Raw genomic sequence first — 18,548 nt, forward strand, 5'->3', positions numbered from 1 at the left:
TATACATGTGTAACTGTTGGAACAAGTCACATTGTTTGACAAATTTATTTTCATCAAATTGATCTGTTAAAACTATTGTTCGACTTATCGATACACGGATTTTGATGATAATTCAGATAAATTCAATTGTATATTGATGTGCTCTAATGTACACAATAAATCAATCAAACTAAATGCTTTTGATGAACCAGTTTGTATCCGAATGTTGAATCCTCACAATGCTGCACATGAACAGGATCACTGGTATTGGCATAGAGCTTGACATGAGGTTTGCAGTCATTATATGGAGGAAAAACGACCTGATTGTCGCGCATATACTTCGCCTGGCAGCCAAGAATGGGAGGAAAATGGAAGCAAGGCTCCATTGACAAGGCTCGAAGACAAGAAGGATTGTGCTTCACTTGACTATCAGTTGTGTAAAGAATCCATGGCTTCAAATCTCCAAGTGCTTGAGCTACGTACCCGAAAGTCGACCAAGAACTCGTCACCAACACATCACACAAGCTAAGTAGATTCATTTCAGCCCAAGCTTTCACATTGTGCATATTATTTCCAAACTGTTGATATTCTTCATGACTTGGTTGATAAACCCCAACTAACTCCCCTGTCACAGTTGGTCTCGTCCAGTACTTACTCTTCATGTTCTCATAGTATTGTGGGAACAATGATGCTATCAGAACTGCTTTTGATTTTCTCTGGTTTCTGGGTCGAGTTTCCGTAGAAATTTTTTTCGTTTCAACGACATCAGGCAGAATTTTTTGACTAGAAAGACAGGCTAACATCCCATCCATGACACTTTGAAATGGATTAACTTGTGTATTGACGACTCTAATTTGAATCCCAATTCTCTCATCTGCATTCGCCAAGTAAGCGTCGTAGAATCTTGTAATTAGTCCCCAAGCCTCGTTCGATGGAAGGAAAAGGTAGCGTCCGAGAAGATGAAAAACAGTTTCTTTGTCAGGAAACAGCATGTCTAGTTCCTGCCTGAAACTTCTCATCAAGAAGAACGACGGGGCGAAGTACTCATCAGACTTCAAAATCAACCAAGGCACAGAGACAAGAAATGCTTGATGTTCATCCTGGTAAAAGACCTTGTCTTGATCTTCGAAATCGTAAGCAATGTAGTGATATAGATGTGTCGGTGGAGGCATCGTCGAAGTGTTTATCTTCTTGTTCATCACCAGATTACCGTACTTTTTAGGGGATTGCCCATTGAAGATCTTGAAATCATCGTTGAATGGATTTTCCAGAGGCAGAAACCACGTTGAGTTCGGAAAAGGCTCGCAGAACAGTTCAGCCATGTCAATGTCAGGGACATGGTGGATGAGCAGGACGCGGTCAGTGAGGAGAGCGTAAAGGAATGATGAAGCAATTGATATCATTCTGTTTCCAAGTCCATTTGAGAATGTCCAAACTACATAGTTACAGTCTGAGGTGTTGTCAATGTGACCAGATTGGACTTGCTGGAGTGATTTCTTGAAGGATTCAGTGTTCGGTCCGCAACGTCTGTGAAGCTGTTCGTAGCTTCGTAGTCTGGATATTAGATAAGAGGATGGTTTACGAGAGGTTTTCCGGTATCGGAAGTACTGGTACCTGCTTAAACAAGATAGCTCATCCAACCCAGGAGCCATAAGTCCTCCAAGAAGTCTGTCATTTTGAGTACTAGTTGGTTCAACACCTTCGTTTACCAAACCTGCACATATTTTACCAAAATTGAGCAAATGCAACACAATCATTTGAAACATAAATCTTAAGCTAACCTTAACCGGCATTACGGGAGTTAATACAACTTTTGGTCACTCACTCACTGAATTGGCCAACTTTCGGTTTTTTTGGGTTTTTTTTTTTTTTTTCTGTGTCATTATATTAATTTTCAAGTCACCACATCAGCTGAAAATACAAATACATTGATTTTTATGCAACATCGACGAAATTTATTGTCCGAACAATGAGAAATATGTCCGATTGTACAAATTAGAACAATTTTAAAACTTTGGGTTCCTTGGTTGGAACTTGATCAATCTTTCGATGATCAAAAGTTTCATTAGCCCCGGAATTACAGAGAGACTGTTTCTGTGAGTGTTACTAACTTTCTATGAACTATACTAGAAAACAAAATTGTTGCGAAGATAGCGAAATCATACCAGGTTTGCATTGTGAAAGGTCTGCACAATCTCCTACTCCTCCGAGCTTAACTTTACTAAATGTTTCGACCAGATTAAACGTTGTTTTCCGACAAACGATCAAGATCATCAATAAAACAGGCAGAAAGATGAGAGAAGTGATCAAAGTTGCGGAGAACCTCATCGTCGGTCTCTTGAAATTCTTCTGTACAAACATAGCTTTGATTCACAATTAGGCTACAAATTCGGGCCAAAACTTCAACATATGATCAACAAAAACTATATTACTAGTTGTCATAGAATTGAAACATATATATATATATATATACACACACACACATGACTTTTGAAACAAGAAAGAGACGTGGTATTGTAGATTAATGATTCCAATTCGTGCCTCGCATGTCCCAATTTTTTAGGATAAAAAAAAGAATTAGTTATTGTAGATTAATATCATAATATGTTGTTGGTTATATAACCAAGTATGCATAAGATTGCATATAAAGGATTGACCCATCCATTAGGGCATGGATTCAAGTCCCGTCCTGACGCCCCCTCCCCAACCCCTATTTCAAAAAAAAAAAAAGAGTATGCATAAGCTGCACAAAGGTTTTTTCCTAAATAATGAAACAATCATGCCTTTTTGATTGCATAAACGAAATCTCTGTAATTCCCCACACCACCATTGTAATAAAAAAAAAAGGGGCCATAATTGAAAATATGCAAAATAAAAGAAGGAAAAAAAGTGACAATTATTTACCAAATCATCAGTTTATCCTTCTATTGAGTTCAATTCATATACCATGAAAATAAATCAACAAGAAACAATTCAGAAGTAATTAGAAGGAAAACCTGGTTCTTTGTGAAGAAAATTGATTGATTGAATCTCCTTGGATTGTGCAAATGATTCAGTCATAAGATACTCTACAAGATCATTCTCCGACACTTAAACCCTAAATTATAAATCCTAAAAACCGAGAACAAAGGTTTAGTGTGTGTGTCTATATATATATATATATATATATATATATATATATATGAAATTGGAATTTGGCTGATAAGTATTAAATCAGCAATGAATGAGAGAAAAACCAAAGGAATTGAAAAGTTGTAAGTTTATGATTGAATATGCAAGAGGATTGATGAAGTAATGACTTCAACCTCTATTGAACAAAATTCATTTCCATCCGTTAAATATTCAATTTGATTTATACAGTATGAAAAAAATTATTTTTCCAAAAATATGATAATGATTTTTAGAAGGTAAATTTAAAGAGCTTGATTGGTAATTTCCTTCATTAGCCCTTATAGTTTGATGACAAATGACCTAATAATCTGTCAAATATATTTATTACCTAATAGAGTCTTATACGTTCTGAATTGAATGTATATTCAAAGCTGTGTAATTGAATTCATAGTGTGGTAATAAGGAAATTATGGAAGATGGGAATAATATTGATAGCTGTACATGGGTTGAACTTGGCATGTCAAACGGGCTGGGCCAAGATACAGGCTTCAGGCCCATGCGTCTTTCACTCCAGACAAAGCCGGCCCAGATCCTTTTTTGATTGTTGGTACTATCAAACGGGCTGCGCCAAGATACTAAAAAACCTCGAAAGATACAGGCTTTAGGCCCATGCTTCTTTCTCTCCAGGCCCAGCCGGCCCAGATTCTTTTTTTGATATATAATTATATACTCTTTTTCTTTCCTTTCAAGATTTTATTCATTTTTTTTTTTTGATAAGCAGCAAAGGTTTGCAATGTATATATAGAAACCAAAAACAACTCAAGCATTTGGATAGATAACTCCAATGCTTTTCTGATAGCTCTGATTTCTGCTTCACTGGAATCAGAGATACCAATACAGCAATACTACATGAGAACAAGCAGATGAAAGCACCATTAGAGTCTCTCAAAACACCACCTATTCCTGCCAAACCTGGTTTCCACAAAGCTGATCCATCCACATTCCACTTCAGCTGATTAACTGGAGGAGGTGCCCACTGTAAATGAGATGAGCTCCTGACTTTTACATGGTTGTTCCAACGTTTTACACAGGCTGAGGATTGAAGAAGCTGCTGATGAGAAGAATATGGAAAATTTTGGGATGATATAAAGCCGCCACATCTTCAATCTGAACAAATATCAATGTGTAGATATTACTCCAGATCACTTGTTTTCCATGAAAAACTTTTTCATTTCTTTATTTCCAGATGGACCACACAATGGTATAGAACAACATGGACCATAATGTTCTCTGCAGATCACCAATCACCACCAAACTGCACCACTGATCAAATAAGCTGCAAATGTCACCAGAGGGGCACCAAGATAAACCCCACCAATCCACCATCTGATACACAGAGAAGAGGGGCCAGAGCATTGACTGAAAAGGTGATTCACTGTTTCAGGAGAGGATGAGCAGAAAGGGCAGACGTTCTCTGTGGAGAGACTGATACCCCTTTGAGCTAAAATGTCCCTGGTGGATAATTTTCTGTTGAGTAAGATCCATGAGAAGATTTCCACCTTTGGATGCCTTAACTGACGCACTAATGGATATTCAGGCTAGTTTCTTGATGAAACACAGAGAAATGATGAGGAAAGCTTGAAGACTTGAAGTGAACCTCAGAACAAAAGGCAAAGTTCGACCTAAACATAAGCCTGAACGTCTTGACAGAAGCCTGAAAGCAAAAGCCTTGCCACACAATTGGTCTGCAAAGCAACGTACAGACTGCAAGCCAATATATTAGTGAGAAGCTTTAAATGTCTACATAATTGTCATGAATTTGACATTCCAACTATTAACATATGAAGATTAGTACAGTAATCCTGTTCGAAAAGCGAGTTATATACCAAATCAATATAGAGGAACAAATAGAGTGAGAACTTACTCTGCAACGTCTGTATCAAAGAACATTCAAATATCCAAGATTCAGACACATTTCCAACGGCTCCTCCTCCGGTAATGTCTGGAGGCTGTTACATTCCCATATGTCTAGTGTTTCTAGAGAGGTATTAGATTGCACTCCATTAGGAAGAGATTTGAGATTCGGCAGGCGCTGAAGATGAAGAGAGGATATATTGCTGGGAAACAAACAGTCCTCCGGAAACGACACCAGGTCTTGACATCCACCAAACGAGAAATCTGTGAGACAACCAAGTCTGTGAAGCCCCCACTCACATGAAGGCTTGAGATTCTCGCAGTCCAGGATCGAAAGTGACGTCAGATTCGTGGGCAAGCCCCCCTCTGGAAATGACACTAGTCTAGAGCAACCATCAATACAAAGTTCTTCAAGAGATGTGAGGCTGGACATCCGATTTGGAAGGGATCTGAGATTCCTGCAATTAGAGATTTTGATTGATAGCAGCTTAGAGGCCGGTAAGCCAGGCTCGGGAAAGGACAGGAGAAGTGGGCAGTCCTCTATTTCCAAGTGATCAAGGTAGATAAGGTTGTGTAGGCCTCCAGGTAGGGATGCAAGGTTTGAGCAATCTTGTATGACAAGCTGCTTAATCTTCATGGCAGTGGTAGATGAGGCGGCAGGCAATGCAAAAGCACCTTCTGGGAATGACCTAAGAGCATGACACCCCACGATCGTTAAAAATTCAAGAGACCTGTTATTCTGAATAATCTCCTCTGGAAGGTACTCAAGATTCCTGCAGTTTTTAATTTCCAGTTGTTTAAGCAAACGAGGCATCCTACCATTTGGTAGGGAAGCAAGAGAAGAGCAACTCTCAATTACTAAGCATTCGAGAAGAAATGGAACTTCATGATTGTTCATCAACCACTCAGGTAGAAGTTCCAAAGCCTCGCAATCCTTGATTTCAAGACCTAAGAGCCCAGGAGGAAAGCCCGTTTCAGGAAACGACAGTAGTGATGGGCAACTGCAGACCCTCAACTCCTTGAGACGTGCCAATTTGCAAAAGTTTTGCGGTAGCTCAGTCAAGTATGGACATCCTGAAATTTCGAGCCGTTGAAGATAAGAAAGCTTTTCGTAGCCAAACCCAAGAGATAATGTTGCAAGCTCACCAAAATGAGCCATCTGTAGTTCTTCAAGAGCTTCTAAGCATTTAAAAAACTCGTGATCTAGACATGTGAGCTCGGAAATATGAGACATTCGCAAGTAGGCAAGTGAAGAGAGTCCAACGATGCTTTGTAGCAGCCCCTGATCACATTTTCTTAATTCTAATTCGTGGATTGAAGGAAGCTTCGGAAGTAACATCAGTTCTGGGCATCCATCCATCTCAAGCACTTGCAAGGAAGGAAAGGAACTCGGTAATTCCCACAGTTTCGGACAAGTCCTTATAGAAAGCTCTAGCAGACAAGGAAATTCTCTGCCTTCTTGTAAGCTATCAATGCTCGGGATCTTTGGAAGAGCTCTCAATTCGTTGCAGCTCCAGATGTTCATCTTTTGCAAGGAAGGGAAGAGGGGTGAGATTTTCCTCAGCTTAGGGCAATTCAGAATTTTAATCTTTTTAAGGTTACGAAAGTCTTCCACGCCTTCATTTCCAGAAGAAAACCACTCCTCCCATCCTGACATATTCTCAAACCTTAAATTATCTAGCACGGGGAAAGGAGGAACATATGAGCATCCATCCTGATAAAACTCAGCCCCTACGCTCTGGATTCTTTCCATTCCTTCAATAGCTAGTTCTTTGAGTGACGGAAGTTGTCCGAGTGGTGGTAAATACTGACACTTTGTGCAGTTACTAAGTTCCAAATGTGTTAGCTTGGAGAACGAACTGCAACCAACCCAACGTGGAAATTTATTACCACCATAGTCTTTGATCACGAGTTTCCTAATATTTTTGTGAGGCTCTAGCATCCCAAGTGCCTCGGTTTCAACTCTTTCATTTCTTAATCTGTTGAAATCGCTTCTCTGTGCGAACTTTAAGTCAAGAGGTTTGTGCAGATATTCCTTAAAGCTTGGGAATCTAGTACTTATTTTGCCTTGACTGCTTGGATCTTCCTGCTCTCTGTGCAGCTGCCTAGCGTTGGACAACTCCTCTTCATCTGTATCATCCCTTGTATCTAAAATATTGTTACTCCAATTTAAAACCAATTGATCAAGCTGTTTCTTGTTCTTTAAATTGGCGTCCATTGCATCTGTGTAACTGACCAGATTTTGCAGCCCTGAAATCAGAAGTGTTCCACGGAGTTGCAACATGTACCTCAACTCTCTAATTCCAGACCCACCATCTTTGCCCACAATGAAGTGAGACAATGTACACAGATTCTTCAATCTACCCATTTGCAGTGGCATCTCTTTTAGTCGACTTTCACTGATCTGAAGATGTCTAAGGTTAACTAAGTTACTGAACCCTGTAGGTAACTTAGTGAGTGAGCGACATTGTAACAAAATCAACGTTAATAAGTTGTAAAGAGAGCATATTGATTCAGGTAACTTTTTAATCGCAGTGCAAGAAAGATCTAGGTGCCGTAGATGTTTCAAACTACCAATTGAATCCGGCAATTCAGTGATGCGATACGCTTTAAGGGAAAGAACTCGTAAACATGTCAACTTTGGCAAGAGATCGCTCGGTACTTTACCGTCCAAATAGCTTACACCAACTGCATCCAATGGATCCAATGGCAAGAAGGTCCGTAGACACTCAACTCCAATAAAGGCATCAAATTTTGTGAACATATCTCTTGTGGTACGAATATACGAGGAATGACGGGCCTTCTTAAAAATAGTGCTGTGAATGATATCCTTACCATTATCTTCCAAACTGAAACAAAATTCTCCAGAAACAAAATGAGCTAACTCTTTCATGAGGCCATGCATCACAAACCTTGAACTATTAGAGATGGACTGTTCAAAGATTGATCTCGACACTAGCTCATTAAAATATCCATCAGCTGCTTCTTCCAATGTTTTCTCTCCTTTTGGCTGTTGCACAAATCCTTCTGCTATCCATAACAAAACCAGAGAGTCCTTTTCAACTTCGTAGTCACCAGGAAACACTGAACAGTATGCAAAACATGGCCTTAAGTGTGCAGGAAGATGATGATAGCTTAAAGCTAGAGAATGAAAGACGTCACTTTCTCCATCTGGCAGATCCCATATTTTTCTTTTCAATATGTCAGTCCATTCATCTTCATCTTCTCTAGAGCGCAAAAGGATACCCAGTCTCTTTACAGCCAAGGGCAGGCCCTCACACTTGTTCACAATCTCCTTTCCAATAGTTTCAAAATCAGGATGGCCATCAATACTTCTACCCTCAAATGCTTGAGTTCGGAACAACGACCAACAATCATCAAATGACAAACCTCTTAAATGATGAGCTGGAATGGTGGCCATGCTTGATGCAACACTTCTATCTCGTGTTGTAACTATAACTTTACTTCCTCTTGCGCCTGCTTTTAACGGACTCCACAAAAGGTCCCAATCCTTATTTCCATTATTCCAAACATCATCTAGAACAAGCAAAAATTTCTTTCCAACCAAATTTTCTTTCAACATAACATGCAACAGATCTAAGTTGTCAATATCAGCAGCTTTTGAAGTAATTGACATGAGGATTCTTGTAGTTACCCATGCTATATCAAACTGGTCAGATACAAAGACCCAAACTCTTAAATCAAAATGAGGTTGCACTCTGTCATCATTGTACACAAGTTGAGCAAGGGTTGTTTTACCAACACCTGCCATACCAACTATGGGAACGACAGAAACTCCACCATCTCTCCCTTCATCACTTAGCAGCAATTCAACTAAGATATCTTTATCCTTCCCCCTACCATAAACAGAAGATGCATCTACCACTGAAGTGGTTGGTGATTGTCTTCTATATACAGTCTGTCTTCTACCAAAAGAATCATGCAAACCAAGGACATCTTTATATTTCACAACAAATTCCAATCTATCAATGATCTTTCTGATGTTTGATTCAATTCCCCTACTAGATGGCTAAGGGATGATGATATAAGTTTCCAATTGCTCACCTGATTTCCGGTATTTCGGGATTCGGCTTCTAGTTCACACTTGAGAGCCTCAGTAGCCAGCTCATCCAATATGTCCTCAGCATCATAGAGAGCATCTTTGGCCATGTTCAGCCACTTCTGAACAGCAGACGAGTAAAATTGCTTTTCCTCAGCATCACTAAGCAAAGTAGTCAGACATAGCAATATCATCTTCAAGTTTTCCAGTAAGTCATCATATCTCCTACCAAATAGTAACTGAAAGAAATCACGAGAAGCCAATCTGTCAAACAGCACCTGAAGGAACGCTGAGAGAAAAGCCTCTCCCACAGCCATTTTATGAAGAAAAGTAAAAAAAAAAACAATGAAAGGAACTGCAAACACATTGCAAGCCAAGACTATTAAGAAAAGTAAGAAGCAAAAGATATTTACTTTTCAATTAGGTAACAAAAAATGTGCACCTACTCTTTCCTTTAAGGATAAGAGTTGCCCAAGTCATAATGGCCCTACTATGTCCTTGTAAGAGCACCTCCAATGATGGAGGGGAGATTGGGCCAACAAAAAACCAAAACTATTAAGAAAAGTAAAAAAGCAAAAGATATTTCCCTTTCAATTCGGTAAAAAAAAATGTGCACCTTTTGATCTTCAGATATTATTTCCTGGAGCTGGAAGTGACCAATAGCAGCCAGACCTGGTCACTATTTTAGTCATGTACATTGAAATCCCAATCATCTAGTGCTTGTGCGTTTTCTTCCCTTTAAGCAAAGAGTTGCCCTAGTCATAATGGCCCTACTATGTCCTTGTAAGATGGTTACTGGTAGAAGGTCACAAAAAGTCAGTCAACTTCTGTAAGGAACCTTATGACACTGTATTTGTTTGGGCTGGTCTTGTGAGATGGGTTGGTTATTTGGGTCATGCCTTATTAGGCCCATGAAGAGAGTGTAGAAACTACACCAGAGATCTATCGAAGGAGAATTCAGACTCTGGTTGCTTTGTTGCAGCTTGGAGACTGCCGATCTTGAATCCGGCAAGGTGCTGTTTGGTCGATTTACACTTGGTTGCGTAACAACTTCAGAGACCTAAATGCGATTCCATGCAAAACCATTTCCAAAGAAAAGTCTCAATGCTTCAAAAGTACGGCTGATCCTCACATTAGTTTCAGCAGCTGGGAAGGAAATTAAAAAAAGAAAAAGAAAAGAGAACCCGAAAATAGTAAGAAACGGACTTACCCATTGAGGCATTTCCTCGAACACCTTTAGTTGACCTCGGAGACTTTGCTGGGTTGCCAAAACTGCGAGCGGGTTTGATCTGTATTAGTCTATAACAGCAAGTCCACGTGGTAGAAAAGAGTGGGTGGCAATTCTCCTTTAGCATTTTGGTATTTCTCTTCATACATGAACATATAAATATATACAACCTCTTCTTCTTGTCCATCCAGTCTTCCAGATGTTTGATGACGAAAGCCTATGGTCGTTAAAAAAATCTCCAGAAAAATGTCTCCACTCTAAGGAATTCCTGTCCACAAGACCCTCGCAGTGGGCAAAGTCAGGACAACACAAACCTTATCTCTAACAATGAACAGGTCTAGGATATTTGGAGGACTGTTTTCGGAAATTGAATTCGTGACTTTTACCTTGCATCCTTGCAACTCTACATCTCAGTCATATACTCACTTGTAGACCAAGTCCAAGATTAAAAAAAAAAAGGAAAAAAAAAAGACACGTCCAAGAAATTATTTAAAGCTTTCCTTTTGAGCCCATAAAAAGTACAGTACTGCAACTATCTTTCACATGAATAATGGATTATTATCTTGTATATAATAATCACAGTAGACACAAGACAGAGTCCAAGAAATTATTTAAAGCTTTCCTTTTGAGCCTATAAAAAGTACAGTACTGCAACTATCTTTCACATGGATAATGGATTATTATCTTGTATATAATAATCACAGTAGACATCATGGTATGAGGGAGAGTAGAATGTGTCCTTAATAAACTTTTAAGTTCTCATGGTTTAGGAATGATAGCCCAACAATGTCACAATGTTGCAAAGAAAAAGAATACCCAATGCTTTATTAGAAACCTGTGTATAGAACCCCTCCGAGGCTAACCATTAACAGCAGGGTGCATGAAATGCTTGGAAAATCAAATTTGTGCTAAGTTAGATTCACCAATAATCTCCGCAAGAGCATTCTCCATTCTTGAAGTGGTGGAACCGTTGCATATCCCGAACTATGATTTCCCGTCCGGTCACAAGTGAGATGTACTTGGTTGCAGTATGACAATCTCCACAAACTCGAAGATTCTTCCGGATGTGTATAGTTGTACCTGGACTGGTATTTAAAAGTCCAAAAGCAATGGCCAGTCTCTCACTATGGCTGTTGAGCAATTGCTCCTTAACATTATCTTCAACATCATGAATTGAATTGGTGTCGGGCACATAACCAGAAGCTTTGATCTTATCCACCAGTTTTTCAAGAAAAGCATATATATCCTTGGATTGTGGATGCTCTGTGCTTCCAGAATAGAAGGTATGAACCTCATTTCTCAACTCCACTAGACTGCAACCTGGAGTTTTTTGAAGTCCATTCTTCTCCATCATGGTTCTCACTTTCGCCACTTTGTGCCACATAGAAGCTGTAGCATATATATTAGCAAGCAATACATGATACCCGCCATCATGAGGGTTCAACTCAAATATTTTGTCTGCTGCCTTCTCCCCTAGTTCAACATTTCTATGAATTTTGCAAGCACCCAGCATGGCACCATAGACATTAATCCCTGGCTCGAAAGGCATCTCTTGAATGAAATTCCAAGCCTCGTTCAGCCTTCCAGCTCGACCAAGAAGGTCAACCATGGCTCCATAGTGATCCATCAAAGGCTCTAAGCCGTAATCCTCCTTCATGCTGTTAAAATAGTAAAGCCCCTCTTCTACCAGGCCTGAGTGGCTGCACGCAGAGAGAACACAAAGAAATGTCACAGTGTTTGGCTTGATCGCACAATTCTGCATCTCTCTGAACAGGTCTAAACCGGCCTCTCCAAAACCATGTGTGCCGTATCCATCTATCATAGCATTCCATGTTGTCACATGCCTGTGATCCATCATGTCAAACAACTTTCTTGCAGTCTGAACAGCTCCACATTTTGCATACATGTCAACAAGAGCAGTCATAACATATACATTCTTGTCAAAGTAACTTCTAATAACCAGTCCGTGAATCCACTTCGCCTGACGTGTAACTGATAAGTCTGCAAGAGCAGGAATCACACTCACTAAACTAAATGAGTCTCGCTTTACATTTTGAGACTGCATCTCACAAAAGAGACTTAAAGCCTCATTTACACATCCATTTTGTGCATAACCCAATATCATGGCATTCCAAGAGACGAGTGTTTTTCTTTGCAAGTTCTTAAATATACCATCAGCAATATCTACTCTTTTACACTTGGAGTACATGGAAATCAATGAATTCGCGACTGATATATCAGACTCAAGTTTCAATTCATCTAATAGTTTATGAACAAAGATTCCCCTGTCAAGGTCTCCCAAATCAGCACAGGCATGTAAGGCTTCCATAACTGTGACATTGGTTGGTTCCATCCCTTCATCCAACATCTTCTGAAATAATTTCATTGCTTCCTCAGGATCCCCACTCTGTACATACCCGTCAATCATGGAATTCCAAGAAACAACTGTCCTTTCATTCATCCCTTCAAAAATTGACCGAGCAGTTCTCACCGCACCACATTTTGCATACATATCTACAAGAGCAGTTAAAACATTTACAAAAGACTCAAACCCAGCTTTTATGATATACCCATGAACAGACCTGCCAATTACCAATGACCCCATATCTGCTGCCGCAGGCAAAATCGAAACAATGGTAACCGAATCCGGCCTCTGGCCCTCTTCAAACAACCGTATAACTAACTCCAATGCCACTTTCGCCAACCCATTTTGTGCATACCCGGCAATAATTGTATTCCAAGATACCAAGTCTCTTACAGGCATTCTATCAAACATCTTATACGCTTCATGAATCATCCTACACTTCGCATACATATTCACAACACTAGTCATTGCAAACAAATTCGAAGAGAACCCACTTGTTATCAGCTGGCCATGGATCTCCTTACCCCTCCTAAGGTCAGCCTTATCGCCACAAACTTTCAAAAGATACGTAAAGTTATAAACAATAGGCCTAACACTATCGCGTCTCATTCGACAAAAAAACGACAAGGCAGCATCTAATGATTCACTCTTGGTATACCCTTTAAGCAATGTGTGGTAAAGCACATCAAGTTTATCTTCAATTGGCTCGAAAACGCGGGCAGCATCGGTGAGGCTACCGTAGTTGCAGAAGAGGCTGACGAGCTTTGTTTGGAAGAGAAGCTCGTCACGGAGGAGGCCGTTCTTGATGATGAGTGGGAGAATTTGGTGGAGTTCTTTCATGGAAGTACAGAGCTCAAGAAGAATTGCGGATGGGTGCTTGTAGACATGAGAAGGGATGTAAACTCTTTGGGAGAGAGTGTGAAGGATTGAAGGAGATGGTGCTTTAGGCAGAAAAACAGGGGGTTGTGGTGGTGGTGGTGGTGTTGCTGTGAAGGGTAGGAGCTGTGAGCTCATCTCTCTCTTTCTTCTATCTCTACATACATTTGCAGGTGTGCACAATCTGCTGAGGATATAAACGTGTGAGAAAATTTTACGGTGTAAAATATCTAGGCTGCCATCCCTTAGCTTACATTTACCATGTTGGGGTGAATTCCGTGATAGATTCGGTCGCTAATGGATCCTTGTTAATATTTTTTTGACACGTAGGTAAAGCAATCGAATCTGATTATCAAGATGATACAGATCATTCTTATCAGTTATCACTTTATTTAGTGATCGGATGTGGATCATTGTTAATATATTAAAAAGGTTCGTCATTTTTTTTGTTATTATTATTGGGGGCTAAATAAGCCCCTCTATTTTACATTTCGGTTCTGTGAGCCTTTATAATAAATAAATTGTTATTAAACTTGGCAAATGAAATTATATTTGATCTTTACTCCATTGCTTACTTGACTGGGAAACCTTATCATATCATAGTCTTGGCAATCAACACAAGGATAAGGACATGAAATATAAAAATCTTCGTTGGAGAACATACTGCAACGTCATCGATCTGCAAACTTCCTCCATTGTCTCTACTGCAACGAATTTGGACTCCTTTTTCCACGACGTCACTAATAGCATCAACAGCGCGAGATGCACAATATGTGATGGAATCATCTAGTGTAATATTTGCTGATTCATAAGACGGTTTTTATCCCATCATTACCAATTTTTCTTCACTAGTGCTAAATAATATTAGCACTAATTAACTACCAAAACTACAAATCCAAATAACAGGAGGTGAGGTGACAGTTGAGTTGGATAATCCTTGACACGAGGGGAGTTGGCCAAATAACTTTCGACGGTCAAGTTAGTGATGGCCAAAAGTGAGAGAGAGTTGCAGAGTGAAGAAATATAACCGTTGACCATCATTAGTGGTGTGGCGGAGAAGCTGTTTAGTGGTGGTCGAGAGGTAGACTTTAGAGTGAGGAAGTAGTGAGAAAACGAGAGCAATTGGCGCCTCCATGCAGGTATCCAAGCGCAAAAACTCGATCTGTTTTCCAAAGGAGGAGGGGTTGGCTATTTAGTATTTATAGCAAGTTGGAGAAATGATAGATAGACTGAAGTAATGATTGTGGACCCGTATCGAGGCCGTGGGCTTGTAGGGCTAGACCATGTCAGCCGGACCGTAGGGCTGGACCTGTCGGCTGTGATGGGCTGTAGCATTGGACCTGTCCGCCAAGCTGCATATGTAGTTATGTACCTGCATGGATAATCAAGCATTTAAGCTGTTCTTCAGCTCAAGCTGGTAAGTTTAGGTTATTTAGTTGTCCCTCTGTCAAACGTACCACCACCATTTATCAGTTTCCTGCAAGCCTAAACTAATAAATAGTGGCTTGATTGACAATCCACTAATAAATAGTGGCTTGATTGACAATCAACTGGGTTAGACATATATGTCCCTAATGTTTGATTCCAATTAGAAACAAATTTCTCAATGGTATTTCAAAAAAAAAAACTACTCCCTCCGTCCCATTTTAATTGTCCCCTTCAATTTTACACAGTTTAAGAAATTACATTACTCCCCTTCAATTTGACATTTATACCCTCATTTATAGATGACAATTAAGATTTTATACCCTCATTTATAGATGACAATTAAGATGTCAATGACTAATTGAGAATTCACTCCATTAGCTTTTCAATTTAAGGGTAAAATGGATAAAATTAGTTTTAATTAATTGAAATGGGCATGCATTTTGAGACATCCAAATTTTTTGGAATAGAGGACAATTAAAATGGGACGGAGGGAGTAGTAAATTAAAATTGCACCGCCATAAGAATTGCCATCACATTGTCCTATTTGACAGCACTGGTCGAATTCAGGTCACATTGCTATTGAAAATTCAAAAAGAATCCACCTTGATCATCAATGTGCCAGCCTCCAATGTAACAAACAGTAAGGTTATTGGTATTACAATAAAACTTAGCTGGTAAAAAACTCGATATCTAACATGTACAAAAGAGAAGTTGCACAGTTACACAGCCAAGTCGAACCACTAATCCCCTGCTAAAAAACATGTGTTGTGTGTCATATTCAACCACAAGACAAGCTAATTTGGGAGGCAAGCAATTGCCAATCTGCTCTCTATACACTGATTAAAAATAATAATTCTCTTCTATGACAGATAAATAACCAAAACACTGGAGAAACCTATCACAATTTGGTGAAAACCCAAGAGAGATCGACTAAGACAAATCAAAATAATAACCTCAAATGAAGATAGTTCCACCAGTGATTACCAATTTGACATGAAACCAACGAGAATAAGAGATGGGTCTTAAACAACCACCCAACTCAGAAGACCAATGCCACGGCAAAGCAATAGATGCTGAATTCAAACCAAAAAAGAAATTCACAACCGATAAAAAATATAAAGTCATCTGTATAATGGATAAGTAAAAGCAGCTATTTTAACAAATGCTTTGATTTATACAGCAGAAATTGTTGCCAGAGCAAAATTTTTATGATCTTATAGCAAATTCAGAAGAGAGTGATGCCACCCAAAAGAGGAGCCCCAAGAACTCAATTTACATCACTAGCCAACACTTCCCACAAATGGATAGCAAGCAACTCCAAAATGAATGTATGAAGAAGAACAAGTGCTATAAAATATGATAGCATGAGAATCTAACCTCAAACAATATCAGGACCTTAGCTCTACAATTCACCTTCAAATAGAGCTGCATTCTTTCAACTTTCATGTAGCATAATGGGGAGCCCTGGCAGCCATACCGGCAACCTGAGCCTGCATCTGAGCAGCCCTGACTTTAGCTGCCGTGGCGCGGTGAAAGAACTGTTCCCTGGACAACAGCCTCACATTCCTCAAGTATTGATCAAATGGCATAACCCCTTCCTGCACGGCCTTATCCAAAGAGTACACAACATCCTCAATAGCCAAATCCGCGGAAGTGCAATCCAGCATCTGCTTAGATAGCAAATCAGTGCACTCAAAAGCAGTGTCCACATCTAAATTGGGAGCATTCTTGACCTTCCCCGCGTTTTCCCTTACCCATCCCTCCAAAACGTCGATGTTCATCAATACGACCTGCAACTGTCCCTCTAATCCTTCCTTCTCGTCTTGCATCCCCTTCAATCCTCTGTTAACCTCCTCCTCTCTCCGCCTCAACACAGCCTGCGCGCTAAACAATTCTTCCACCTCCATCTCCCTCGTCTTCCTCATCGCCGTAATATCCCCGTGCGCCATCTCCATAATCTTTGTAATAGCGTTCTTCTTGTACACCTCGGCCGCATCATCAGTCTGCGCTCTCCCAGCCCCGCCATAAGGAGACGGAGGCTGGTACGGCCTCGGAGTTGGCGTCGACTGGGAAGTATGATGGATCCCTGCCGGCGGTCTAGCATATTCCGTAGGGCCTACGGACCCAAAACTAGGGCTCGGAGTAGGGCTAGGTGTCGGACGGCGCTGCGAGTAAAGCGGTGGATCTCGAGAAAAGGTCCTGCTCAACTCGCCAACAAGATCGACAAGATTCGAACTCGGATAGATCCAATTCTGCAAGCAAGGGATCGAGACGAGTCCCGAGGGGTTAACGTGCGGGTGAGGGCGCTTGATGACCATATCACGCGTCGGATTGACGTACACGACGGGAGGATGCCGAGGATAGGACTCCATAAGCCAGATAACCACAGGGATGTTGTAGGTGACGCCATTGAAGGGCATCGGAATTGTACCGTCGGCCTGGAGGAGATTCACAGAGCGGCCATCGTTATGAGTGAAAGTGGCCGTCTTGGGCTCCAACGACGGGTAAGCACCGTTAAGAGTGACCAGGTGATTGCGGATGAGCCACTTAGTTTCCTCCGAGTAAGGGAGGGCAGATGGCCCCCGTTGTGACAGTAGGGAGGAGAGGAACTGCTGGATCTGCGGTGAATGCGGCGATGGCACCATAGGTGAAAGAAATCAAAGAGAGGTTGTTCTTGATTGTTTGATCTGGAGGAGCAGCTGTGAGAATCGAAGAAGACCACACAGACGGTTGAGAGACTTTCCGTTGCTGTTATTTGGTCTTTGGTTTTGTTGCTTAACCGTGTGTGCTTTCTCCGCGTGTGCTCGAAGTCAAAAGGGCCTTTTTTTAGCTATAAAGAACTGAAGAAGTGCTTCGTTAGGGCCCATTAAGAATCTGGATTACATGGGCTTTTGGATTTAATTGTCAAACAGGCCCATTTTGAGTTTTGTATACTCAAAATTTTGCTATGACCTTTTGGTTTCATTACATAGAATGGGTTTAGCATGCATGTAATACAAAAAGAACAAAGCCTATAGTAACTGGTGAATTGGGTTTCGGCTTATAGTAACTAGGCTAGAAAAGAACAAAGCCTTGTGAGCCTAATGTATTCACGAGAACTGATAAATTTAAAGTGGACAATATCATTTATTTGTATGAGGTGTAGTTTTCTAATACAAAATAGCTCAAATTTACTGTTTTTCAATGAGTACACATTTAGACTAGTTGGGGTTTTTTTTGGCTTTCTTCCAGGTAAGCCTCTCAATTTCCATTCTCTGGATCTTGCCTTCTCTGTTAATGCCAAGCTTATCCTTTATCGGATACACTCTTTAATCTTGTTTTTCTTCTCTCTCTATATATATATATATAAAAAAAATTTGTGTTTCTCTCCACTGTTTCAAGATTTAGGGTTTTTAGTGTAGTATTTTAATTAGTATTGTTTAGTCAAATTAAACTATAAAACTGTTGCTTATTCGTGCTCAATCAAATTTACATGACATTCATTCTTTGTATAAGAATAATCACAGAAAAGGAAAATCAAATTTACATGACATTAATAATGGTAATTGCTAAATGCACATTAATTTTACTTAGTACACACAAACATA

General features: G+C 40.1%; 4 protein-coding genes across 4 annotated transcripts; all 4 read right to left on the minus strand.

The window, feature by feature from the left end:
• Positions 1-164: 164 nt before the first annotated feature.
• Positions 165-1,778, minus strand: LOC119988016 (galactoside 2-alpha-L-fucosyltransferase-like). The gene has a single exon (XM_038832927.1). It carries the CDS (start codon positions 1,770-1,772, stop codon positions 165-167), a length of 1,608 nt encoding a protein of 535 aa, XP_038688855.1. The 5' UTR covers positions 1,773-1,778.
• Positions 1,779-4,155: 2,377 nt separating this feature from the next.
• Positions 4,156-8,897, minus strand: LOC119988948 (putative disease resistance RPP13-like protein 1). The gene is made up of 2 exons (XM_038834217.1): positions 5,015-8,897; positions 4,156-4,854 (listed from the first exon to the last, which is right to left on the minus strand). The coding sequence occupies exon 1, from the start codon at positions 8,774-8,776 to the stop codon at positions 5,030-5,032; it is 3,747 nt and encodes a 1,248-aa protein (XP_038690145.1). The 5' UTR covers positions 8,777-8,897; the 3' UTR covers positions 4,156-4,854; positions 5,015-5,029.
• A 2,061-nt stretch (positions 8,898-10,958) lies between these two features.
• LOC119988949 (pentatricopeptide repeat-containing protein At1g11290, chloroplastic) lies at positions 10,959-13,735 on the minus strand. The gene has a single exon (XM_038834218.1). It carries the CDS (start codon positions 13,669-13,671, stop codon positions 11,212-11,214), a length of 2,460 nt encoding a protein of 819 aa, XP_038690146.1. The 5' UTR covers positions 13,672-13,735; the 3' UTR covers positions 10,959-11,211.
• Positions 13,736-16,039: 2,304 nt separating this feature from the next.
• LOC119989901 (protein ELC-like) lies at positions 16,040-17,756 on the minus strand. Its single transcript, XM_038835664.1, has one exon. The coding sequence runs from the start codon at positions 17,604-17,606 to the stop codon at positions 16,404-16,406; it is 1,203 nt and encodes a 400-aa protein (XP_038691592.1). The 5' UTR covers positions 17,607-17,756; the 3' UTR covers positions 16,040-16,403.
• Between the last annotated feature and the right edge of the window lie 792 nt (positions 17,757-18,548).

This window comes from Tripterygium wilfordii, chromosome 21, assembly GCF_013401445.1.
Source record: "Tripterygium wilfordii isolate XIE 37 chromosome 21, ASM1340144v1, whole genome shotgun sequence".
NCBI classification, from domain to species: domain Eukaryota; kingdom Viridiplantae; phylum Streptophyta; class Magnoliopsida; order Celastrales; family Celastraceae; genus Tripterygium; species Tripterygium wilfordii.